This window comes from Rhipicephalus sanguineus, chromosome 1 (genome assembly GCF_013339695.2).
Source record: "Rhipicephalus sanguineus isolate Rsan-2018 chromosome 1, BIME_Rsan_1.4, whole genome shotgun sequence".
Classification (NCBI taxonomy): Eukaryota; Metazoa; Arthropoda; class Arachnida; order Ixodida; family Ixodidae; genus Rhipicephalus; species Rhipicephalus sanguineus.
In genome coordinates, this window is record NC_051176.1 from 229959337 (window position 1) to 229983357 (window position 24021).

At 44.7% G+C, this 24021-nt stretch overlaps 1 protein-coding gene across 2 annotated transcripts in view; it reads right to left on the minus strand.

Annotated features, from left to right (window-relative positions):
- Positions 1–24021, minus strand: part of LOC119373866 (F-box only protein 31) — a 47107-nt gene that overhangs the window by 18684 nt on the left and 4402 nt on the right. Inside the window, exons 3-6 of one of the 2 annotated variants that reach the window (XM_037643933.2) lie at positions 19928–20004; positions 14628–14804; positions 9444–9515; positions 8063–8172 (exon numbers count right to left, since the gene is read on the minus strand). In XM_037643933.2, the coding sequence (XP_037499861.1) occupies positions 8063–8172; positions 9444–9515; positions 14628–14804; positions 19928–20004 (436 nt within the window). The remainder of the gene's footprint in view (positions 1–8062; positions 8173–9443; positions 9516–14627; positions 14805–19927; positions 20005–24021) is intronic. The other variant, XM_049420078.1, reaches the window with a different exon arrangement.

Below are 24021 nucleotides of genomic sequence, written 5' to 3' on the forward strand. Positions count from 1 at the left end.
CATGACGATGCTCTTCATATAAGTCATAATAGGAAGAATTTTTTTAAGACACATTGGGATAATCCTTTCCCTGATACTACTTAAACAGTCCCCTTATATGTAGTTTTCAACTAATGCTTATGTTGTAAGATATCTTTACAGCTGCCTCTCCTGGTGATAATTGTGTATAGTGTATGACATCAGTTCACTGCAAAATGACTACTCACAATAGTGAAGATGGGCAAAGGGCAGGTATGGCATAAATTTGTTGAGCTACTTTCTCAGTTCTCAACTGTTCACTTGTAAACAATTACAGCCATAGATAAGTAAGGCAGTGAGTGCCTCAGCTGCAGACGTGATAAAATGCAGCAATGGACAGGCAACCATCCTACCTTTAGATCCAGCATGATGCAGCAACACAGTTTCCAACAGCATAGGCAGCCAATATATAAACTACTAAGTAAGCTTCAGTTCAATTAAAAAGGCCCCTCGTCTGGTGTCACTGCGAATTTTTGCTGAACATTGGCATTTGTAAGGCCATTCAAGGGAGTGTTTTACCGAGAATTTTTCAAATAAGCTCAGTACTGGACAAGAAGAGACTGAACTGTCCTGTACCCACGCTGCCAGGAGGGGAGAGCCACTGTTAGCAGAGACGCTCTCACGTTTTGCCTCGGCTAGTATCTACAAGCAGCCTAGCTTCCCTGCATTTTCTTCCATGTGCTGGAGCCAAAAGAACATCTGTGACAAGCCCTGCCCAGTGGCGTAGGCAGAAATTCTTTTCGGAGGGGGGGCGGGGCACACCCCTGATCCTACGTGGGGTCGGGACAGGTAAGTGTGGCCGAGTGCCATTTTGTGCTCTGTATACCACGGCAGAAAAAATTTCGCGGGGGGGGGGCACGGGCCCAGTGTGCCGACCCCCCCCCTGTCTACGCCACTGGCCCTGCCTCCTTTTAAAGCGATAGTGTTAAAGAGCTCATTTCACAGAAATTCCAGTGTCGTTGGTTGTGAGCGAAAAATGATCATCTTGTCTGTGACCGAAAAATCAAGAAAGATGCAAATAAAATAAATAAAAAATATTTGGTTCGAGTGAGAATCAAACCCAGACCGTCTGTGTGGCAAGCAGGTGTTCTACCACAGAGCCACACCATTGTTTGAAGCTGCTTTGGAAAAAAACACTATATGAATGTCATGTAGTGGAAGGAGTCTCCTTAACGCATGTAATATTACGTGGCAGAAGCATAGAATCGCGCCAGGAGTAAAAAAATGTGAATTATGCAATGAGTGGGTGTTTTAAAGGCCCAACCATTACAAAGTGCTCATACATATTTAATCATCAGCTGCAAAAACATACACAAAGTGAGCAGCTGCGTAGGTTCGCTTGTTGCCTTAAGGGTATTCACACGAGGGAGAAATCGGCGGGAAACACAGGGGGATTGCAGATCACGTGACCACGTTGTCACAGATTAGTGAGCGGGCGCGACCCCCCCGCGACTCCTCGGAGGAGACGAAGACCTTTTCCCCAACAGGACAAACAATCCCCCGGCGGTGGGGGTTATGACGGAATTTCGGGCTCTTGTTTGGCCACATTGTCGCACTTGCTCCTGCAGAGAGCGGCAGTGGTTGTCCAGTCTGCAGCTGCATGGTCGTCTGCAGCTCGCCGTCAGTAGGTCGTCAAACGGGTGGTACAAGTCACCAGACTAGTCTAGTAACACTGGTCTCCCCCTCCGTTCGCCTCGTCCGTGTGAGTGGGGGACATTTGTGGAGACTTCTCGCGAGCTGACGTCACTAGGCTCCGCCTTTATCCCCCGAGGATTTGTCCCCTGTCTGAATACCCCTTTACAGATGCATAGCGGGCCCTTCGTTGAGTCGCAAAAGGAAGAATTATGGCACAGTGGGCACTTAACAACTTTACTTGCAGTAGGCACTCAAGGATAGTTTGAAACGGCCAATGTTACGCGCACAGTCGTTCGTTTCCTTACGGCACGGTTGAGGCATTTACCGAGAACCGAAGCCAGGCTAGCAATAGAGAAGGCGATGAGCACGAGGCCCGATTATGATATCGCATTCTACTCTTGAAGGCAAAGCTCAAGCGTCCTCCAAGTTTTTTTTCTTCTCTTCTCTATCTACTTTGCTTCACCGGACATCTCCAGTGGTGGCTTTGCACACCCCTCATTGAACCACAGTCAGCGATGTTCTAGGCGGGGACTGCTGCATAGTGCGCGCATGTGTACACGCAAGCAGCAGAATAGTTTCACGGCCAAGTGAGAGGAAAATGCATTTTTCACCACAGCACTACAGATGACAAGTCCAGAGTAGTCCCATCATTTACACGCTCTTCTATGAATGCAACGCACGGAAAGTTCTAATGTCGTCCCCTATATTGTAAATTTTACCAGCTTTCATTCAGTACCACCGAGAAACAGAAGTGATTGACATTTACGCGGCAACTGTTAGTGACTATTGCCATTACTACATGCTGTGCTGCCCTTCAAATGAGCTACCAGCAGCGACTCCAGGGCAGACAATGTCTGCCAAGGAATCGCTACCCAATTTTCTTGAACTAGAGCCTTCGCAGAAAGTGAGCCTTTCACACTTTGCCGCCCATGCTAGCAGACTCACACAACAAAGAGCGCATCAGTGCTGGGCCTGGCATTGTGATATTATTGGGAAATCTGGGTGAGCGTTGTTTCTCCACCTGACTAATTCTTGCTCTTTGTCTAAGTCCTCTAAGGCCCAGAAAAAATATTGGCAAATGTCAGAACCACCCTCAATAATTTATTACAACACCTATTTCTACAAACCAGTTTCAGGACTCATTAGGTCGCTGAGTCATGACACACTGACCTGGCCCATTCACACGATGGGAGCGGCCGTCACATGCAAGCAGTCTCAATAAATGCCAGCAGCACTCATTTTTTATATGAGTAACATCACTATGCCTAGCCTTATTACTAAGCATCAACATTCTGTTATGTCATGGTGTGACAGCAATGTTCATGATGCCAGGACCAGTCATTTGAGCCCAACCTGTCAGTTTAAAATACATACCATGTGTTTGCTAACCTGGTAAGTGTAGTTCTTTTATGTGCAAAAAGAAGATCTAGTAGAGTTCCTGCAGATTCAAAATTACTTCTTAATACTTCTTCAACTTACCCAAAAAATAAAGCATGCCCTATTTAATGCATGCAGCTCCGAGGAAAAAGCAAGGATAGAGAAAAGAAAAGAAAAATGAGTGCAGAGATGATGGCAATGATTGATTAGCTGTTTAACATCCCAAAGTAACACTGGTGCTATAGTAGTTTCTGCTGTAGTGGTAGGCTATGGATTAACTTTGACCATCTGGCATGCTTTCATGTGCACCTAAATCTGAAAACATGACAGTTTTTGCATTTCAACGCAACAAGATATGGCCATAGAGGCCTGGAAATAAAACATACAACCTTGTGCTCAGCAACAGGACACCGCAACCACTGAGCCGCCACAGTGGGTGGGATGGTGGCACCTGTCTGCATGCTCACAAAATTCTCACATTTCAAGCGTGAATGAAGTTTGCAAACCTTCAGTCAAACAAGGTTTGGGGAAATCTGCATATACAGTCGGGCTCACTTATAACAATACTCAAGTACTACAAAAATTTCATTGTGATAACCGATAATTGCTATAAACGGTTTGCCCGAAAAAAAGCAAAATAGGGGTACGGCAGGCTGTTGTGAGAAAACTATGATATTGGATGGGACATGCCAACAGACATCAGCGAAAAGGATGACAAAGCTGCCGATTTTTCAGACATGCTTGAAAATTCGGACGCCTTCACGGGACCACCACAAGCCCCATTGAGCCAATGTATGACAATGCCTGAAGTTTTGGACGCTGAAACTCTTCAAAGTCTCAACTTTTTACTCAAACTGCATTTCCGAAAGTGCATTAAAGGGGTCATGAAGCACCTCTTGGGCTTGTTGAAAAAGCACATCCTGCAGAAAGCTGACACGGCTATGAACTGCTCAGCCAAATATTGCAGTCGTGCGCGCCGCGTAAAGGCTACAAGCGGAACACGAAGTTGCTGTTTTCTCAGGCGCCCTCATTTCAAACAGAGGCCGGTTCTCACTCTCGTCGGTGGGCGGGGCGTCTGCCTGTTGACGTCGTGATCTGCATCTCCACGTCGCAAAAGACATAGCATCCTCGTTGGCCGATAGCAGACATAAATCGAGAGCGGCGTTCGGATCAGATGCGCTTCTTGCCACGGGGTGCCGACACTTGCCGGCGCCGCACTCCTCAGTACACGGTAGCCGCACTCGCGCATGCGAATCACAGCGGGAGAGCGATCGCGTTTCATGACGCGCGCTGACGTAGCTTCTTTTCCCCCGTGCCATCCCTCCCTATGTAGCTTCCAGTGCGCTCGTCGGCATGAGAAAAGAGAGAAAGCGCTGAGAGAGTGCGCCAAACCCCTGTAACTCCGCTCATTCTTGACGGATTCGAGAAATTTTTGCGGCAATCGATTCGGGAGGCAGTAAACTCTGATACTGAGGTCATTAGATCATTACTTGGAAAAGTGGTTCATGACCCCTTTAAGAGAAGCCACCGCTGCTCCCGCGTCGTAGTGGATTTCAAAAGCCAGCTTTGCCGCGATGCCATAATGCTATGCAGTGAAGCATACCGTGAATCTGAAGGGGTGCTGGGGGACGTTGGGATTGGGGGTTCAGCAGCTTGAATTTTTCGTTTTCTTCTTTTTTTTTCAAGGATTTCACGTTCCATTACCTTTCAGCATGGACACCCAACAGCCAGAATTCATTGTTATAACCGATAATGCGGCATGCAGGCACTGCTGTAAGCGGGTTATTTCACCATAGAAAACATACAAAAGTTGACGGTGCCGCAGCTTCTCATTGTTATAACCGATATATCGTTACAACAGGTATCATTATAAGTGGGTTCGACTGTACCACTTTCATAGTGTCTATTCAAAAATTGCAATATGTGGAGAAAAGCTTCCTTTTTCTTTCTTTGCTTCCTCCCCCCGCCCCCAACGCATAACATTTAAGATATATAAACACCACATGTCAAAACAGTTTCGAATTTTATGGGCGAGTTCTAGAAGTTTGAACAGAACAAGAAAGTCACATTTAGTTATAGGAATACTGCAGAACTCATCACAGAGCTTCTATTAACACTTTCGTGACCGCGGAAAAACCGGTTGTTTTTGGCTAGTCTAGGAAATATTTTTCCCTGCCAAAGAATTATAATTCATGCTAAAGTGTAGGGTATCAAATGATAGAGGAAGAATTGTTCTTTCTAACAGTATTAATTTCAAACATTGGTTTTATTCCTAATAAAATAAAAAAATTATCAAACAAAGAAAAATGCATCAAAAAGAAAGAAAGGTTCATAAAAACATCAATGCTACTCTGCAAAGGTTAAACATTAAAAAAAAATCGAAATATACGTTTTGAACACAAAGCTTTCGTAGATTAATAGTGGAAATATAAGCTCTGTAAGTACAAAGATTATTTACATAAATACAAGAATATAGGCACTATAGTGCCTATCATGCCACCGCGCGATGCAGGGTCTCGACTCGGTGAAACAAAGGCTGGCTGCGCATGTTTCCAAAAAAAAATTTTTTTTTTTTCTGTTCAGCTTTCCTGGCATAGTTTGCAGTTCTGGTATTTTTCAATTTTCCTTTGTATTTGTTGAAATGAACAGTGTAGACTGTTCCAAATCTGCAAAAATCCATAATTGTACTCTCATTTGACCTCTTTCTCGCTCATATACTGCCGAATACCATACCGACCTTCACATTTCACCATTTTCTCATTCACTGAAAGGTTCCGACGGGGTTAAAAGATAGCGTAGAAAAATCGTTCATGTGTTGCAATAGAGAAGACACGTGGTGAAGATTCTAGTGGGATGCGACGGTCGTCTTCTTCAGATCAGAGACACTCAAGAAGCCTTGAACCTTTTCCGTGGCATCACTGACGGTAGACGAAGGCCTGGAAATACATGTCGTCGACCCCAACACCAATGCAAGCACGGGACTTCAACGATTGCCATGTACACATGGAGTGAGACGAACTTGCTCATCTTCTCTTCAATAACCTCCCTCCATGGATCCGTCCCTCTCACTGTATGTTGGCTTTTCGAAAGTATGCATCCGCGCATACTTATCTGTGTGGTTGCATGTCTCTCTTACGACTTCAGCGGTAAAAAACAACACAAAGACGCCGCCGCGCAGCACACCGGAGTGTTGGGTCAAAGTCCGCTCCGCGCCGTCTTCGCGAAGAGAACTGCGCTCTTTCTGCAGCCGGCGCCAAATGCTCCTGCCCGAGTGAAGTTAACACCTTGCAGATAAGAGCTGTTATGTTTAGAACACACCGGATACGTTTACATCGACGCGTGGCAGCGATAAAACGACCCGAAGAGAAGACGAAACTTACAGGCGGATAGCTGCTGATGTTCCGGGGAGGTTTGACGCACTTTCGCCGTCCGTACGACTTCGCATGGCGAATCGAAGTCGTCTTTCGTGTCTGTGCTGCTACCATCATCCAGAGATTCCCGCTCATATTAATCGGAATCCGTTGAAATTCGCCGTTTCTGTGGAGCACCCGCGAGCGGCGTCGACGCGAAGTCTGAAACAACGAGCGCTCACCTACCCGACTGCGAACGAGCTTTAAAAACCTCCCCGCGGTGGAAAAAACAAACTCGCAAACAAAACTGATAAAAAACATGTTATTTTATGCTTTTTATTGCGTTAGCTGTCTAGAACCGCTCAGAGAGTGCGAAAACTTGATCTTGAAGTCATCGATAACATACTATCGATGGGAATAGGCGCGGTCACGAAAGTGTTAAACTACAAGAGAAGCTGGTGACCACTGGAGCCTGCATTCTCCCAAATAAAGCAACTGCTGTCAAGTGACTTTCAGGAGTAGCCATGCAGAAAAATTTTTCACTGTCTCCAGAAGTACAGAGAGACGGACATTCCATGCATCAAAGTCCTATGTGCAATGCTAGTTGCAGAGGAGCACACGGGGGCATGCAGGCCCTCAATTTAATACCACTGTCACTTTCTACACCTGCAGTAATGCAGTATAATGTCCCGATACCAGGTGCATGCTGCTGTTATACTGCCTACCAAGTAGCATGATTGGACAGGAGTACGTGTGTGGCCTTGAGGGCTGGCTGCCTGCAAGTTTACGGTGCTGTGCGCTTTACCGCTTGCACGTTGCCTCGTCTAGCAATTTTCAAGGGCCCTATACTCTGCTCCCCCATTGATGTTTACACCCCTTACAATGGAAACAACACTAAAGCAAACAAAAGATGCTCTCTACCAACACATTAAAAGCAATAACATTACTCACTACCATGCTCACATCATAAACTCCCTACATCTCAGGCAGGAACACACACCAAAGAACTGAGAGGCAGCAAGCACAAATGGTGAAGTGACATAGCTATTGATTCTGCATCGGGATGCATTAAAATCATGACAACATATATAAAAACTTTCAGAAGTCAGAACTCTTCTGTCCAAGCATTATATTCATGGCCATGTCTTAAAAAGGTGCAAACTCCCACTGTGGAAGTAGCAGATAAGGTGTCATGCCACTAAGCTCATGGAGGTGTGTTTTATTATAAGCCACAGCAATCGCACTTAGATTGGGGCGAAATACAAGAGCATTTGCGTACTTAGATTTAGGTGCGTGTGAAAGAACCCCAGGTGGTCAAAACCAATGGAAAGCCCCCCACAACAGTGTGCCTCACAATCACATCGTGATTTTGGCATGTAAAACCTCAGAAATAATATTATTGCAGATGCAAAACTGATGCCCTCACAATGTTGTTTTTCTTATAAGGTACAACTTCAGTACAACAATTACTACCCTAAGTGCAAAAAAAATTATTTTGTAATCAACTTTCACTCATGACACTTTCCAAACGTTATCTCTACCCACAGGGGAAACAAAACTGTGCCACTTATTCGACAGACAAAAAAAAAATGTTTAGCATAGCACACAGACTTTTTTTACATTTCAAGCAATTCTAGAGGACATACCAAGATAAAACACAAGTAAACATAATTTGCACTTACTCTAATTGCCTCAAGATCAAAAATTTCATAAGCAGCAGCTCCTGGCTGTGTGGAAACTGATGCATATCCAGAGGCACCGAAGTCTCCTCATGAATCCAGTCACGAAGTTCCTGAAAAAAAAAAGGCATTGCAATGCTAAATGAAAGCATCTAGAACAATCACCGTGGCACATTTGACAACAGAATGGACACTTTTAATAGCTCAGTGCATGTCCAAAAATATGGCTGATTCCTCCATCATAGGAATTGGTATAACAGGCAAGTGAAATGTGTCTTCACAGAAGTAGTGCTTATTGTGCAGTGATACATGAGAGCTTGTAAAATGTCTATCCGTGTTTGGCAGCTATAGCACCGTTTGGCGTGGATGCACCCATATTGACGCCTAGTTCGTAGAGGTTCGTAGCTTGAGACGCAAACGCGTACGTCCTGCTGGCCTCTGTCTCGTTCCACCAAGGCACGACAGTCGCCCGTCGAAATCGTGTCCTTTCTGCAACGCATATTGCAACAGTTTTGTTAGTCGGTGCTCTCTCATTCGAAGCAGTCGGCAGCGGAGAAATCCCGTTCGTGCATGTGGAAGCTGCACTACTCTGATGAGCTGGCACACGTTAACACCAAGCGAAACGCAAAGAATGTAACTGCGTCTAGGGTGCCTCGGCTACGCCAGCGCGGCCAGTGTCCCTCACTGGTATCGAGATACTGTAACCATGACCTCCGATATCGCGCCCAATCTCGGAGTAAGCGCTAGTAAGTGTCAATCATGACGCATTACTTCTTTTTACCTCTCACAAAAGACGACACCGCCTCGCTCCGCCTACCTAAACCACCAACAGAGAGCACCGTGCGACAATGTGTGAAAGATATAAGGCATGATCGTGAACTGTCCAGCTCTGCCAAGGTAGCTTAGTTGGTTTAGCGTCTGGCGCTATCCGTCGCGGCTGCAACGTCATGGGTTCGATTCCCAGCAGCGGATCTTTTTCTTGGTTTTTTCTTTCTCACCCGTTGGCGTCCATTTTATCAACGTCATATCCGTAACGGATGTACTTGGTGGAACCCAGCATAAAATACTTTTGTGTTAAAAGAAAAAGCAAGACTCTGTCTATATATTCTTGCAAATGTCAATCTGTTCTGCAAACAACAGTGTTCATGCATGTATGCCACAGAGGGTTGCGTTTCTGAGCAATCCTAAACACCACCTGGGGTTTGAGAAAAATAAAGATTGTTGTCACTAGTAGCGCTCTGTGTGCGTCTTCTTTGTGCATTGTTTTGTCTTTGTGTCGAGTTCACATTGCCACCAGTTGCTTCTAATGATCTACCAACAAGCCCACTCAGCGATTCTCGTTGAATCTCTAAGGCACACCTTCCCTTAAAATAAAAATTAATACCTGGTGTTTTCCATTTGGGTGACGATGGTGGTTTGAGTCGCAACATTTAAACACAAACTCATCCTTGGAAATCTGAAATGGAAATATAACGACAGTTTAAGTCATGGCACTTGACTAATTGTTAAGTTATGCAAACTTTGTTAAAGAAGGTGGTCACCCAATGCAGAATTAGTGTACATCCCAACAGTGATAGCCGTTACAAAGGCTTTCCAGCTGCACTTGTTAGTATCCCAGTATGCAGAACCCTTAGAGCCCTTTCAGAAGGAATTAAGGATTTAGTAAAGCAGCAGCAGTTGAAACGCTTACTTTCTTTTCTTTTTTGGTCCGTTACAGCTTTAGCAAAGTTTTATGCACAGATCATACAAACTTATGGTCTGTACAGACAAGTGCAACAAAAAGAAACAGCACAGCCTTCTTCATACTCAAAAGCTTTATTTAACATGCATCTGCAGTAAAACCACGTTAATTAATAAAATTGGATAATCCCGACTTATTCAGTGGTTCTGGTGAGCATATGCATTATTTATTGGTGCAAAACTCATAAAACTAAACTTTTGTGGCTGCACCATGGTCTAATCTCCAGCGCTTTGAGCACATTGTGACACATATATGAGACATGAACGAGCGTCAAACTTAGACGAAGTGGCGGAAAGTGCATCAGACAATTTATTCTTGTGTTTACCATTGCATGAGACACTGTGTACATTGTACACACCTTTGCCCCCCCCACACACACAGGTGGGTAGGGTGTAAAACGCCTGGTGGTACACAAGCATAAAGTATAATAGATATATAGAATAAGCAGTTTTTTTTTTAATTATCACTGCCACCACAAGTCTAGCCTTCGCTACGACTTGCTGGCCAAATTGGTTTATAATCAACATAGGATTTCAAACATCTCCGACATCTTTCGGCACCTGCTATATGAATATCCCCTACCTTCTCCCCAAAATAAAATCCTGGCTACAGGGCACGAGCGCTACCCTGTCCCATCTTCCTTCTACTCCCTTGAGTCATTCTGCTTGCTTTAATGCCTTAACTACATCTTACACACAAAAAGAATGAAGAAATACAGTAAACCTTAATTCAACCCTCATTAGTTAAAAAAAAATTATATTTATTTAGACTTGTTCTCTGGTCCCAGCAGGCATTTACATTATTCATTTCCATCAAGCTCTCATTAATTTAGACACAGTATTTAACCACACTTTAACTCGGGAAACCCTCTGAGTGCGGCAAGCCCAATGCCCCCCAAGTGTGCTGTGTAAAAGAATGAAACTGGTGTTAGTGTACAATGGAAGGAAAGAGTCAAGGCTACATCGCCATCATCATCAGCGAGAACCCTATGGCAACAACAGAATTGCTGGACTTCTACATGCCTGTATGGGCCTTTATTGCCATTATTCTTGCATTAATCCCTGCACATGACACCATCTTGACCACGTGCCTTCAAAACTGAGCAATCACCATCTATGATGGCATTGACAACGACCACAATTTTGTCCGCAGCACTTGTGGCAAACCGTAGTTTTATCCGGACATGGTACTCATTGGCAGCATGCTTTTACAAATGCATGACATAAGGGGTGGGATTTTTTTATTTATATTAACAAACAGGCAGCAAAGACTGTCGCACAACAGTCCTGTCTTTCAGGAATGCAATGTGGTACTTACTATGATCAATGACCATGTGTTACTTGATAGCAAGAGTGCACTGCCATGCAAAAGCAGAAATGTGCTCAATCTGTGTAGCGAATGCAAATGAATCTAATGTGGTACTCAGAACAGCAACAGCATTAAAGAAATTCTGAATATCATAGGTATGTCTTGCACCTACACATAATGGTGAAAATCCAGTGAAAACAGACACCAGCAAAATTTGAAGCAATGATGCGCTGCCCACAGAACACTGCAGCTTCACAGGAAGCACAAAGGACCTTCTACCAACTGAAGCCACTGCCTCGCTGGCTTCTGAGAATGCCCACCAAGTGCTTCCAACAATGGTGGCAGAACACCTCTTCATCTTGAAAAAAGCATCCCACAACACCAGCCACCAAGGCTGGGCGAGCAACGTTAGAAAATTATGAGAGGTGTGGCCATTAATTCTTAAGCAGATGGCCTTGCCAACCTTTATGGTGCATTCAGACGTGAACCGAATCCAGATTTGTTATGGATGCGGATGACTATTCCACGGATTATTGCCTGCAGGGGCATTCATGAGACGGACGGGGTCCTAGCGGACAACAGCACCAGATAGCCAGATTACTCTCCACTGCATCTTCTGCGTTGGCTGCCAGCAGACCGGCTCGAGAGTATTCAACAACATGGAGGCCGACAGAAAACGATGCTTACTTTGTCGAGCACTGAAGAAGACTAATTTGTTTAGCTGAAAACAGCGTTGTTGGCGGAAATGCTGGATGGGAAGAAAAACCTACGGTACAAAGAGCTGCTAAAGACTAATAATAACTGTCGGGGTTTAACGCCTCAAAACCACAATATGATTATGAGAGACACCATAATGGAGGGCTCCGGAAATTTCGACCACCTGGGGTTCTTTAACATGCACCTAAATCTAAGTACACGGGCCTCAATCATTTTCACCTCCATCAAAAATGTGGCAGCCGCGGCCGGGATTCGATTCCGCGACCTTCGGGTCACCACTTGAGCACCATAACCACTAGACCACCGTGGCGGGTTAGCTGCTAAAGACTGATTTTGCTGCTGTTGCTCGTGGGGCCCCACATACGAAGGGAGGATACAGTAATGTGCAGATCTACAGTATAACTGCGTCACAACAGATCTGTTTACAACAGACATTCGGATATTACATACCAATTTGCGGCGTTATGCCGACCTCCGTATTTGTTCCATTGATTGAGCTTCGTTTACAACGGATTCTGGTACAACGGACATTCGGATATAATTGAGTAAAATGTCAGGCCAGCAAGGTGGTCAGGACTCCTTTAGAGTGGACTTTTCTACCACGGACATACCAAATTCAATAACTTCTGACTTCAAACATCGCTTAGCATACTTTCAGGACGGGAACAGCGCGCCGCGGATATCGACGTACCGATTTAAGAACGAAGGCCGCCGATCTCCGGTCTGTCAATGATCAGCAGCTATGCCTAGCTGTAGCGACAAAACATCGGCGCGCAGCGTGCTTAGTGTTGCATTTTGGGACGCTGACTAGCGAAATTGCTAGCCGCTGCCACCGCTTCTCCGAGCGGTCGCTGCACGGCGAGCTGGGGGGGTCCGCTGCCGATGCGCTAAATGCCCATCCGCTGTTCTGAGGAGCCAGCAGGCGATGCGATTCGTTGCTTGCGACGAAGGACATTGCGGCTTCTTCACTCTCTCATGTCCGCTAGCGCGATGTTCTTGCCCGCAAAGTTAGAATTTGTCTCGTACATCGGCACCGTGAGCGGCGTTAGGCCTAGCCACAACATCAAGTAGAAAGCTCGGTTGCGATGTGCGCGTGGCCGCGGTGCCCGATGTTTCAAAGTACGTGATGCTCGATTGCGAGTACAAAGCGTTGTCCCGCGGTGGCCTTCGTCATAAGCTCCGAAGTGCTGATAAGAGGACGTCTGCGGTGTTCTACGCACGTATGCGATGTTTGCGACGAGTGCGGCGCACTATCGTAATCTGATGATTGAGCTTCCGCTTGCAGCTGCCAAACTAGAGCGTTCTAAATTATCGTCGACCCGTGAACACAGAACGAGTGCGAACGCGTCACTAAGCGCAATTTTCGACAGCCACAACCTCGCGACACAAAAACAGCAGACGACAATCCTGAAGCGCGCATCACGGCAGAAGCAGCCAATCGGAGGCCTTGAATTGAACTTCAAACATGTGCTTTTTGTATGCTTGTTACTGAATGGAGGAGCTAGCTGAAACGGAGAACTTGAACACGTAGAAATGCTCTTTACGACGAGCCCAAAATGGTGGCGCCCGGCTGCGCCGTTGCCGAGCTATAATTTTGAAAAACGCTTTTTTTTGTTTTTTGCTATTTCCGCAATTTTCGCCAAGTCGGCAGAAGCAAAAAAAAATTTTATAGCACTTCTACGTAGTTTTCAGTGAAGATATTTTGGAATCAGATAGGAAATGGGCTACAGAAACTGAATATGTGATTTTCCAAAAATCGCGTCCCCCGTTAAAAATAAGACCATGTTTGTGACTCATGATTCTATCCGGTTATAACAGACCCATTCAGCGTTTACATAAAAGTCTGTTGTAACAGTACTTGGATTTTACGTACTCCCTTTACAACAGACCAAAATCCTCTTCACTATGAAGGTCTGTTGTAATGAGGTTATACTGTATATAGGTAGCTTTTACTTTTGCGGACAACAGGTACTGACCACGCACATTGCACTGCTTCACATTGTGTTTCTATCTCTTTGTTCCCATCTTTACCTTAAGTGCAGTGTTGAAACACGAGGCATATTCTGAGAGGGAAAAAAATGCTCTCGGCAAAACCACCACTTTGCCTTCCATAGAGTCCTGCATGTGCAATGACTGAAGTGACAACTTACCCGCTGTTCTCCAACCCGTCAATCAGCGCGCACTGAAAGTAATAGATTATCTCAAAGGTGATCGTCTTAGAACACGGCCCCATAAATAAACTGAATCATGCTTCAGCAAACAATGAACTCATGTCGACTGTGAGGACAGCCATATGGATCGAGCATTAGAAAAGTGTGCTGGTTTGTCCGCTAAAGCTACAGCGTTCCGCCGCCAGAATCCCGACGTGAAAAATAGGTTGGCATTATCCATCCGCGAGCCAGGCGGACGAGGGGCGGAAGAGGAGAATCGCTGATGTGAGGTCATGTGACATGCCGTCCACCCCTCCAAATCCTGATTTGGTCTTGTCATCTGAATGCACCATTATACTTTTACAGACAGCATGTTCGCTCTGAGATTGACTGGAAGGAAAGTGACATGGGTAGAACCTGCAGTCCTGCCCCACTGCACTCGCAGCTGCTGACACAAGCGCACTGCCTGGCAAATCACAAGAAGGCAAACAAATGTTTGGAACAGCAAGCTACTAGCATGACAACGCCTCTTGACAGAGAAAACAAGTAAAAATTGTAGCTGAGCAGAAAAATGTACTTTCTGCCAAGGGTAACATGCAGTATGTATAAGAGGAAGCATGCTAAACAAGAGGTGAACACATGTGCACTATACCTCCAATATGACAGCTTTGTGGGGTCCCTTGTAACCACCAACACAGACAACATCATCTTCATTCTCCCGGTCAAGTGAAACGGTAAAGAGCAATTTCTTGCGAAGTGGCTCAGTGATGAATGGGTCCCGTGGAGGTAGCAACTCCTGCCCCACTATGGCAGCATGTCCAGGGTCAAACTGAAAACAGCAGAGCCATCTCACTGAATATCAGTATTTTCCCTTAAAAACACTAACATTTTTGATCCCCCCTCCCCCCATAGCACCACCTCACAAACACACTTTCTATTTTTCAGTGGCACCAACCACTTCAGCTTCAAAATATTCGGCCACTAGTGGCCCCAAACCTAAATGGATGTGGCATATACAGTGAAACCTCGGTGATACGAATCTCACGGGACCACCAAAAATATTCGTATCATTTGAAATTCGTATCAGCAGAAAGCATGGAAAATTAGCATGCGACAAAAGAAAGCTGCCGTACATTTTCATTTATTGTTTTTCAGGGCCGCAGAAACGTCTACAAGAACCCTGAATGATTGTCAGTTAAGTTTTTAGAAGGCAGCAATCATACCAGCACTGATAAATATATGGCCCGTACGCATGTATTTAATTAATGAACCAGGTGCGTTGTGACCCGCGACAGCAGTAGCCCCTTTAAAATTCTCGTATGTTTTTTTTTTTGCATGACACCGGAGTACTGCAGCAAAAGTAACAAAAGAAGCGCTTTGACGCGATGGATCAAGGCCACAAAATTACAGAACCACGGTCTTGTGTTATGATTTTGTTATCGCGGAGGTGTTGGGATGTTTTGGGGATATTTACGGCCATGCCTGCACAAGTGCGAGCTCAACGGTCGTGCATGTTGACATTGTGAGGCGTGACTCCTTCACAAAGACCGTCATGATCTTCTTTCGGTCCTCGTCCACCTTTTATAGGATGTCTGATGCACGAGGCACGCACGTGTAAACACAGTACAACGACAGGAGCCCGCATCGACGCGTTAGAAAAAGAAGCATGGCGCAAATATCCTCTGTAATCTAAACGCGAAGGCACACGAAGGCACTTAAGAGCTTCAAAGATTGGCGCACACAATCTCGGAGGCTGTGACGCGTCTCTGTGAAGGTTTATTCTGACCATAAGAAAAGTGTTTTTCTGACACCGTGATTCTGACAATTTGGCGGTGCGGCGCGCATGCCCACGCTTGCGTTCCCGCGCTCACACGTGCTTGGCGCGTCTTCCGGGACAGCACGGACAGCACCTCTTCGTACCTGTGCGGTAGCGTACGTTCGTATCAAACGTCACTGGGTGAAAATTGGTTCGCAACAACCGTACTCCATTGCACTGCAGGCTAATGGGCCTTGGCCGGGACCAATGAAAAATTCGTATCACCCCGAAATTCGTATGAGCTGTGATCGTATCACCGAGGTTTCACTGTATACCATATTTTCTTGCGTATAACCTGCACAAAATATACACAAAATTCGGAGCTAAGGTTGAGGTACAGGTTATACGCGAATTTTGGTGTGTTGGTGTGCAAGGTGGCTCCATGGCATCGCTTCAAGGAAATGTAAGGAAAGTGGCTTCACAGCAATACGCAGGGATTTTTCTTCTTTTATTTTCCCGCGGGTTATTGTTGGAGGTGCGGGTTACATATAAGAGCTGGTTGTATGCGAGAAAACACGGTAACCAGAGTGGTTGAAAGCCTAATCTATAGGGCTCTTGCGAATAGTGAGTTGGTCGAATAATTTCTAATCGAATTCGAATAGTATATATCACGTATTATAAAGAAAAATGAGAATATTTGTCATGACCCAACTAACCTGTGCAATGCTTTTTTTTTTAATTGAAACAAGGCATGTGCAAATGTCATTCTTTTTGGCTCAAAGGAAGTGGAAGCAACTTTGAATAGTAGCAGGATTTGACATTCGGTAGAATGCAAGTGATACCCTGTAAAATATGTTAAGTTCTAAAATTTACTATACGTAAAGCATATAAGCCAGTATAACAAGCTTTAAAACTAAAAATTATGAATCGATGTGAAGGTAATATGCTCATTTAACCTTGTGGGACTTCGCAGCAGTGTGAATTTTTTCTGGAAAGGTGTACTCACAGTACAGCACCCCTCCACTGCAGTGAAACCACTTTTACAGGGGGGTTACATGGAGACTAATATGCACCTATTCGCTCATTTCGAATACTTAGAAATTTCCAATAATTTAAATTCGAATCGAAGTGAATTCCAATACTGTAATATTCGTTTGAATAATCAAAATGCTCGAATATTTGCACAAAATTACTAAACTTGCCATGCAGCAAAAGAGAAAGACAGCACTGCTTTGTAAATGATGTGCAAGGCCCACACTTTCCTTTAAAGGGGTACTGACACATAATTTCACGGCCGAAACAGCCTGCTGGATCGATTCCCGTGTACGTGTGTGTACCATCTGCAAAATATCGACAGCGAATAAAGCTTGGAAGGTATTTTATATGAATATTGAAGTTCGCGAGCGCAATCCAGCATTATAGGCCGCACCTGGTGCATTGACACCCTCAAAGGTGACCTGAGGTGACCCCCCTACATCCCCTACGTAATCGTTGCAGCCGGTACAAGTTATGATGACGTCGTAGCCGCCATTTCTGTTTTGACGTGCTTCCCGACGAATCACTCCTCGCCAGCGGGTCAAACTTGAAGTGATTCGCCACGTCAAAAATTTCTTCCATCCCCGCCGCAAGAAAATTGTCGCCATCAGACGACGATGAGCCCGGCGACGACAGACCGCGCGGAAATGCGTCACTGTTCTGTGTGCTCACGTGACCAAGCGTTTCACTCGCTAGGTGGTGATAGTTGCACCCGGCGGCTTGTCATTTTTGGAGCTCTGTAAAACCAAAACTGAGGCTGTGTCGGTAATGAGGAGCTTGTAATTAATTATCTGTCACGCGCTGCAGCAAACGATGTGCCATGTTATTACTAACAGGCCCCCAGCAACACATTGCAGCAAAAAAACACGGGGCGGAAGTTTTTGTGTCAGGACTCCTTTAAGGGCCACCTGAGGCTAAATGCAGGCTCGGGCAAGTGCAGAGAAAATCAAACATACACAAGACATGGAGAAAATGCCATTGCAGCACATGTTTGTTGCTCTACTGAACATTACTCTGAGTGTGTGCTTGTTTGGACATCTTCAATGGTCCCCTCACAGGATACAGGCAATAATAATAGCTGGGGTCTTACGTGTCAAAACCAGTGTGTCATAACGGAAGGAAAACCAAAAACCAAAAATGAAAAAAAAAAACGATATCACTGACCAGAGCAAAAACATAACCAAAATGTTATCTGTTATTTTGCTCCGGAGTGAAACCGAAATATTTTTTTTACCGGTTTCTGGTTCAAGGAATAATGCTGGCAGTCCGGAACAACCGAGATGATGCAACGTGAGCATTAATGCATATCTCAGGGTGAGTAGGGTACACGGTGAGTAGGGTACACGGTGAGTACTACCACGGTGAGTAGGGTACAGGCAAAGCAGAAGCATTGCAGCAGAAAAGATAAGCATTGTGAATAATTTACTCGGGCACAGTATTAGTGGATATCTCAGGCAGGGATTCCAAAGCAAAGATGTGTTGAAATTTTGCAAAAAGCGTGGCAACCGGAGCAGTTTATATTAAAGCAAGTGGACATTGCAGTGCCATTCACACAGGCCAGCATGGAGAGGGCACTCTTGGCACTGAAATTTGTTTTATGAGAGCAGGGGGCTTGGATATCACAGACTAAACTAGATGACGTGCTGCTTCAGAGACCATGCTCACTCCCTTGACGCAAAGCATTCAGCCTGCTCAGAGAATTCGTAATTCAGTTATGAGAAAATTAAATGCGATGTTTTATCGTTGATTTAATTTCAACATTTTGCATGCAAATAAAAACCATTACGAACCATTACAGAACATTTTTTTTTTCGTTCCGGAACAGAAATGGAGTAGAACTTTTTCCGGTGGAACAAAACTAAAACCGAAACAAAAGACATTTCGTTCCAACACCCTGGCCCAATACCATTATATAATGATGAGACATGCTGCAGTGGGGAGCTCTGGATTAATTTAGTAACAATTGTTGGGTTTAACATCCCAAAACAACGATCCAGGTTAATTTCAACTACCTGGGGCTCTCTAACACGTACCTAACTCTGAGCACATGGGTGCTACTTGCATTACACCCTCATCGAAATGCGGCTGCCGTGGCCGGGAACTAAACCCGCATTTTCAAGCTTAGCAGCGTGACACCCAACGTGCTAAGCTACCACGGTGAGTAGGGTACAGGCAAAGCAGAAGCATTGCAGCAGAAAAGATAAGCATTGTGAATAATTTACTCGGGCACGGTGAACACACCTGCAAAGTATTGCACCAATGTCTGCCACAACACAGAAAAGTCGAACAAAGGTCATGCGCCCTTTTCCTTGAAGGAGCCACTCGAACAGTGGGCGATGGCATCACATACGTGGCACTACTGCATTACGTGCATGCCCCTTGCAGCACGAAAACAGCCAGCAGCAGAGGCACGAACCAATCATCATGAAATGGACAGCATACAGTGCTTGGAGGTGTCCAATCAAGCAGGAAAGGCAAGGGACATGACAAAGGCGGAGGATGTGGGCCTTTGGTTGGGGCGAGATAGGGAAGAAGGCAGGAACGTCACTTGCGAGTGTAGACTGAGGCAACGAGAGCATGCCTCCACTATAAAGAGGGCAGTTTACCCTCACATACTATGGCTTCGTTTGCCTGTACCTAAACAACCAATAAAGCTTACGTAACAGTTCTTGCAGTAGAATGCTGTCAAGATAGTCACACTTCAAAATTTTCACCTCAGCAGCGCATGGTGAGGGTGGTTACCTTATATGAGAATTTGCGGCTTTTCTTGGCACCCATGCCATTAAAAAAGTTAAGTGAAAAGTCACCAGTTTCTAAAGAAAGGCACCAATCAGATTATCCATGCCATTAAAAAAAGTTAAGTGAAAAGTCACCAGTTTCTAAAGAAAGGCACCAATCAGATTATAAGGGGGTGGAAGTGCTGGGGCCATATTTTTGACTGACCACTTCCAAGGGAATAATTTTCACTTTTGTGCAACGCAGAATGACTCACAACACCTGACTGGAGGCCAACACCCTGCTAGCTGGCTCAGCCAAATTGCATCCGCTCAAAGTTAGGTAACCAAAGGTGATCAAACAAGAATTTGGTCACTGCTTTGTTTTCAAAATGTGAGAACGTGAAACCATTTTGTTTCCAAAATGTGAGAATTATGAATACTTACCAAGACTTGGAAAAGGCCCCCATAAGAAGACACCTGTGGCTGCCAGAGGCCCAGGTAAAACCGGTACTTGTGGAGTACTGTTACACGATAAAGAAAAACAGTTTATGCGCACAGCAAGAATAAATAAATGAGATAGAGGTCTGCCTCAGCTGAACGCATTCAAGTGAATACATACTCCAATAAATTACTTGATTCCTAAGACAATAGGGCTGTAACTGCTACACTATGTCTAAAAAAGAACGTGCAGAACCAATTTATAAGGATACATACAAAAGGAAAGTACTTTATCTATATAAACACACTGATATTTTTTTTCTCCCTGCATTGCACATATGCAATGACGTTCTGAATTGCAGGTATAGCACCAGGGGCGGCGCCAGCGGGGGCACGGGGGGGGGCTGAGCCGGGAAACGCAAGAGCGGGGAAACAGGTAAAACGAAAAAACATTTAGTGGCACAGAATTTTTATTTTACTGATTACGCTTGCAAAAACCAAGCAACATTGCCTGGTGTGTTCACTCGAGCCTAAGCAGCACGAAAAGTTTTTCGAGCGCCTGCAGTGTCATATCCTTTTCATAAATCTAGTGCCACCATGGACGACATCTGGCAAGCGATCACTTTTGGCGATACCTTCGCGAGATTGTCGCTAGATGCATCGGCGTCTCCGAGCGATAATGTAGCACTGTCGCCACCGTGGCTTGCAGTAGACAGTCGAACACCTCGCAAAAGTGAAAGTACCCCTGAAAGCAATCGTCGAAGAAAATGACCCTTGCTCCCTCCTAAACTTTGTCACAGGTGCATGCATGTCACTCGAAGGCTATGTTTTTGTTCGCAGCAACCGAAAGTACGTTATACGTGTCACTTGGTCGCATGCGCCACTCTTGCGGCTAATATTATGGTCAAGCCAGGCCAAACTGCGTGAAAAGCCAACATGGCCGCTCTCTTTCGTGGTCACTCGGCCGGCTCGGAGCACACTTCGCTACATATCATAGAGAAACGGTCCCACTGTTGCGACGTAACAGCGGGGTTCCCAATACATTGGATCCTATGGGAGCTATGCTGGGACCGGCGGAAAACTACATAACAGCCAGGAAAACGCAGCAGTGAGGAACGTAACAGTGGCGTTCTACTGTATTACTTAGTGGTTTCTGGAACAAATACAGTGCGTTTACGAATACAGGAGTGTACAAAATTCGTAAAAAAAAAAAAAGAGTAAGCTACAAAAAATGGATATAACTACTTACATGTACATGAAAAACACAAACGTAATAACTCATGCTGATAGTTGAAAGAAAAAGCAAAGAACAAATAAAAGTACAGAGTTAAGTAATAAAAATAGTACAGAGCCAAAGTTTAATATACAGTAAATTGAATAAAAGTGCAAAATATCAATGCACAGAACAAACCATTGGAACATTAATCACAGGTGGTTATTTGATCGTGATCATGAATGAGGCCTTGAAATGTGCTGGCGCTAGCGATGTGCTATGGCAACTTGTTTGCCTGTGATGTGCACATTATGAAAGATTCAGAATGGTGTTTAGAACGGCACATTATCTGTTTTACTTTGTTAGGATGGTCCCGGTGAGGAAGGATAGCAGCTGGTTGCAGGAAAAAGTCATCATGGACGAATGGGTGATGATACAGCATATCAAAAAGTGATAAGCAAGCAAGTTTACAGCAGTAGGAAAGTTCATGCAATTAAAAGCAAGTTTTAAAGCACTCACACTAGCAAAAGGTGAGTTTTTAGAGTAAATGAAGCGAACAGCATAGTTTTGCAGGGCTTCAATGTAATTAATGATGCAGTGTTTATAAGAGTCCTAGATTGCATATGCATTTTCAACTTGAGGTCGGATTGACATAGTATAAGCAAATTTACAAAGGTAAATAGGTGATTGTTTAATGTTGCGTTTGAAACAGCCAAAAAGAATGACTAGCAGAAGCACGGGTAGCGTTAAAAAGCACTGACGCCAATTTTTGAAGCTGAGTTTACTCCACCATACCAATCTCCTGTAAAGAGAGATGGCTCTGAGAAAGTGTGAGGCTCACGAAATGCTTATAAGATATTTTATTTGAACATTACCATCAATTTTCACATGGCGCACCTACTGACATCGACACTAGCGTGACATCAGGCTATGGTATCAATTCTGGTGACTTCATGCACAAGTATGGCTAGTTGTGATGATACCAGGTACCAAAACATACAAAATGGCCAGTTGTGACCAAAGGAGCCACGGAGTAGAGCAGCTGCGAAAACATCCTGATATCGTGCGGAAATATACGATGAAGAGCTCATACCGCATCATGACGTCAAGGTACAGTAGGAAACTAAACTAGCTTTTGCAAATACATTGTAATGAATTTTCAGGGCGTGTGTGCTGTGTCGTGCTATCTTTTTATCTTTCTCTCTCTCTTTCCTCTTCATCTTTAAATCTCCCCCACCCTGTCCCCATGTGTAGGGTAGCAAACCGGTTGTCCTATACTGGTTAACCTCCCTGCCTTTCCTTCTCTACTATTTCTTCTCTCTCTCTTCAGGGCGCACTCATGCTTGCCAGTACATTTTCTATTGGCTTTTCATTCGACACAAAAAAATTACAACTGAAAGTTTTCACCAGTACCCCTTTAATATGATAACCGCATGATAAGTATGATCAGAAATGAATGATAAGCCACCTGTACGATAGTATGAGTTCAACAAAGCTATCGTTTAATGTGTAAGATGATGGGATACGGCAAGCATAGTTAGTGAAAGACAGAGCCTTTGTTTAGCTATAGTTTATTTGACAGAAGTGCACTTGCCGGTTTTTTTGCTGAGAAGTGAGCTAAGTAGGAGCACTAGCACGAATTAAGCTACATTTCATAAGTCATATTCCGTATTTCACAATTCATGTTTCTGTATCTGTACATGCACAGTACTGGGTAGCAGTGCCTTGTGGTTTCCTCATTTGTTTGTCTTGCAGGATTTAACAACAAAGACAATGTGACAGTTCTGTATAGCAGCCAATTAGCCACGAGATACATCAACGAAGGCACCAAATTAGCCATTATTCTTGTCGTGCACAACATTAAGGCATTTGGCCAAATGGGTGGGTGGATCGACAGGAGTAGCAACGCATGAGATGACATAAGGAGCTAAGAATGTATTTTGAACACCTAGGATTTTTCAATGTGGGCCCAAAGCATGGCACACAAATGTTCTTGTATTGTATTTCGTCTCCATCACAACGTAACTGCCATGACTAAATATTTAACCAGACACCTCACATTTTGTGGCAGAAGACCATGTACAGTTAGATCCATGGGCGTAGGCAGGGGGGTGCAAAAGGGGCACTTGCCCCCCTCAAGCCACACCGGCACTTTCCCTCCACCCAAGCTATGCCAGCTCTCTCTGTCTGCCCCCCCTCCCCCAGCTGCGATGTAACACGGGTTTGCACCCCCCAAGGCAAAATCCTGCCGACACCCATGGTTAGATCCAACCAGTAACGTAGCCCGAAATTTTCTTCGAGGGGGCAGGGGGGTACAACCATACTATATGTATGTTTGTATGTGTATGTGTATATATATATATATATACATGCAAAATCAACAAATTTAGGGTGGGGGGGGTATTGAACCACCCCAACCCCCTCTGGCTACGCCCCTGAACCTGACTATATCGAACTTGGGTAAATCGAATTATCCTTTATATCAAACTACTCTCAAACATGACACTGTTTTGACGCCAATGCAGAGGAAAAATTACAGCTACATCAAACAAAAATAGCCGGAACACTTCCTACATCAAACGACGGGCAGCATGAAACACCCGAAGAAGTTGGCTTTCCTCCACAAGAAGTTCAATTTTCCTCACGAAAGGGGGTTTTTCCGCACGCATTTGGGAGAGCGAGTGGTGTGATTAACGCCACGTGAAGCGAGTAGAAAGTACCACTTGCCATCACGTGGAGAGATGCACAATATGAGATGCGCAAATAAGGAGAGATGCACAAGGCACTACAACACAGTACAAATCAAAGACAGATAAAGCAATGTGCACTATAAAGCAGAAAAGAAAGGCATATGTTTTTATTCATTTTTTTTCTCAGGGACGCAGCA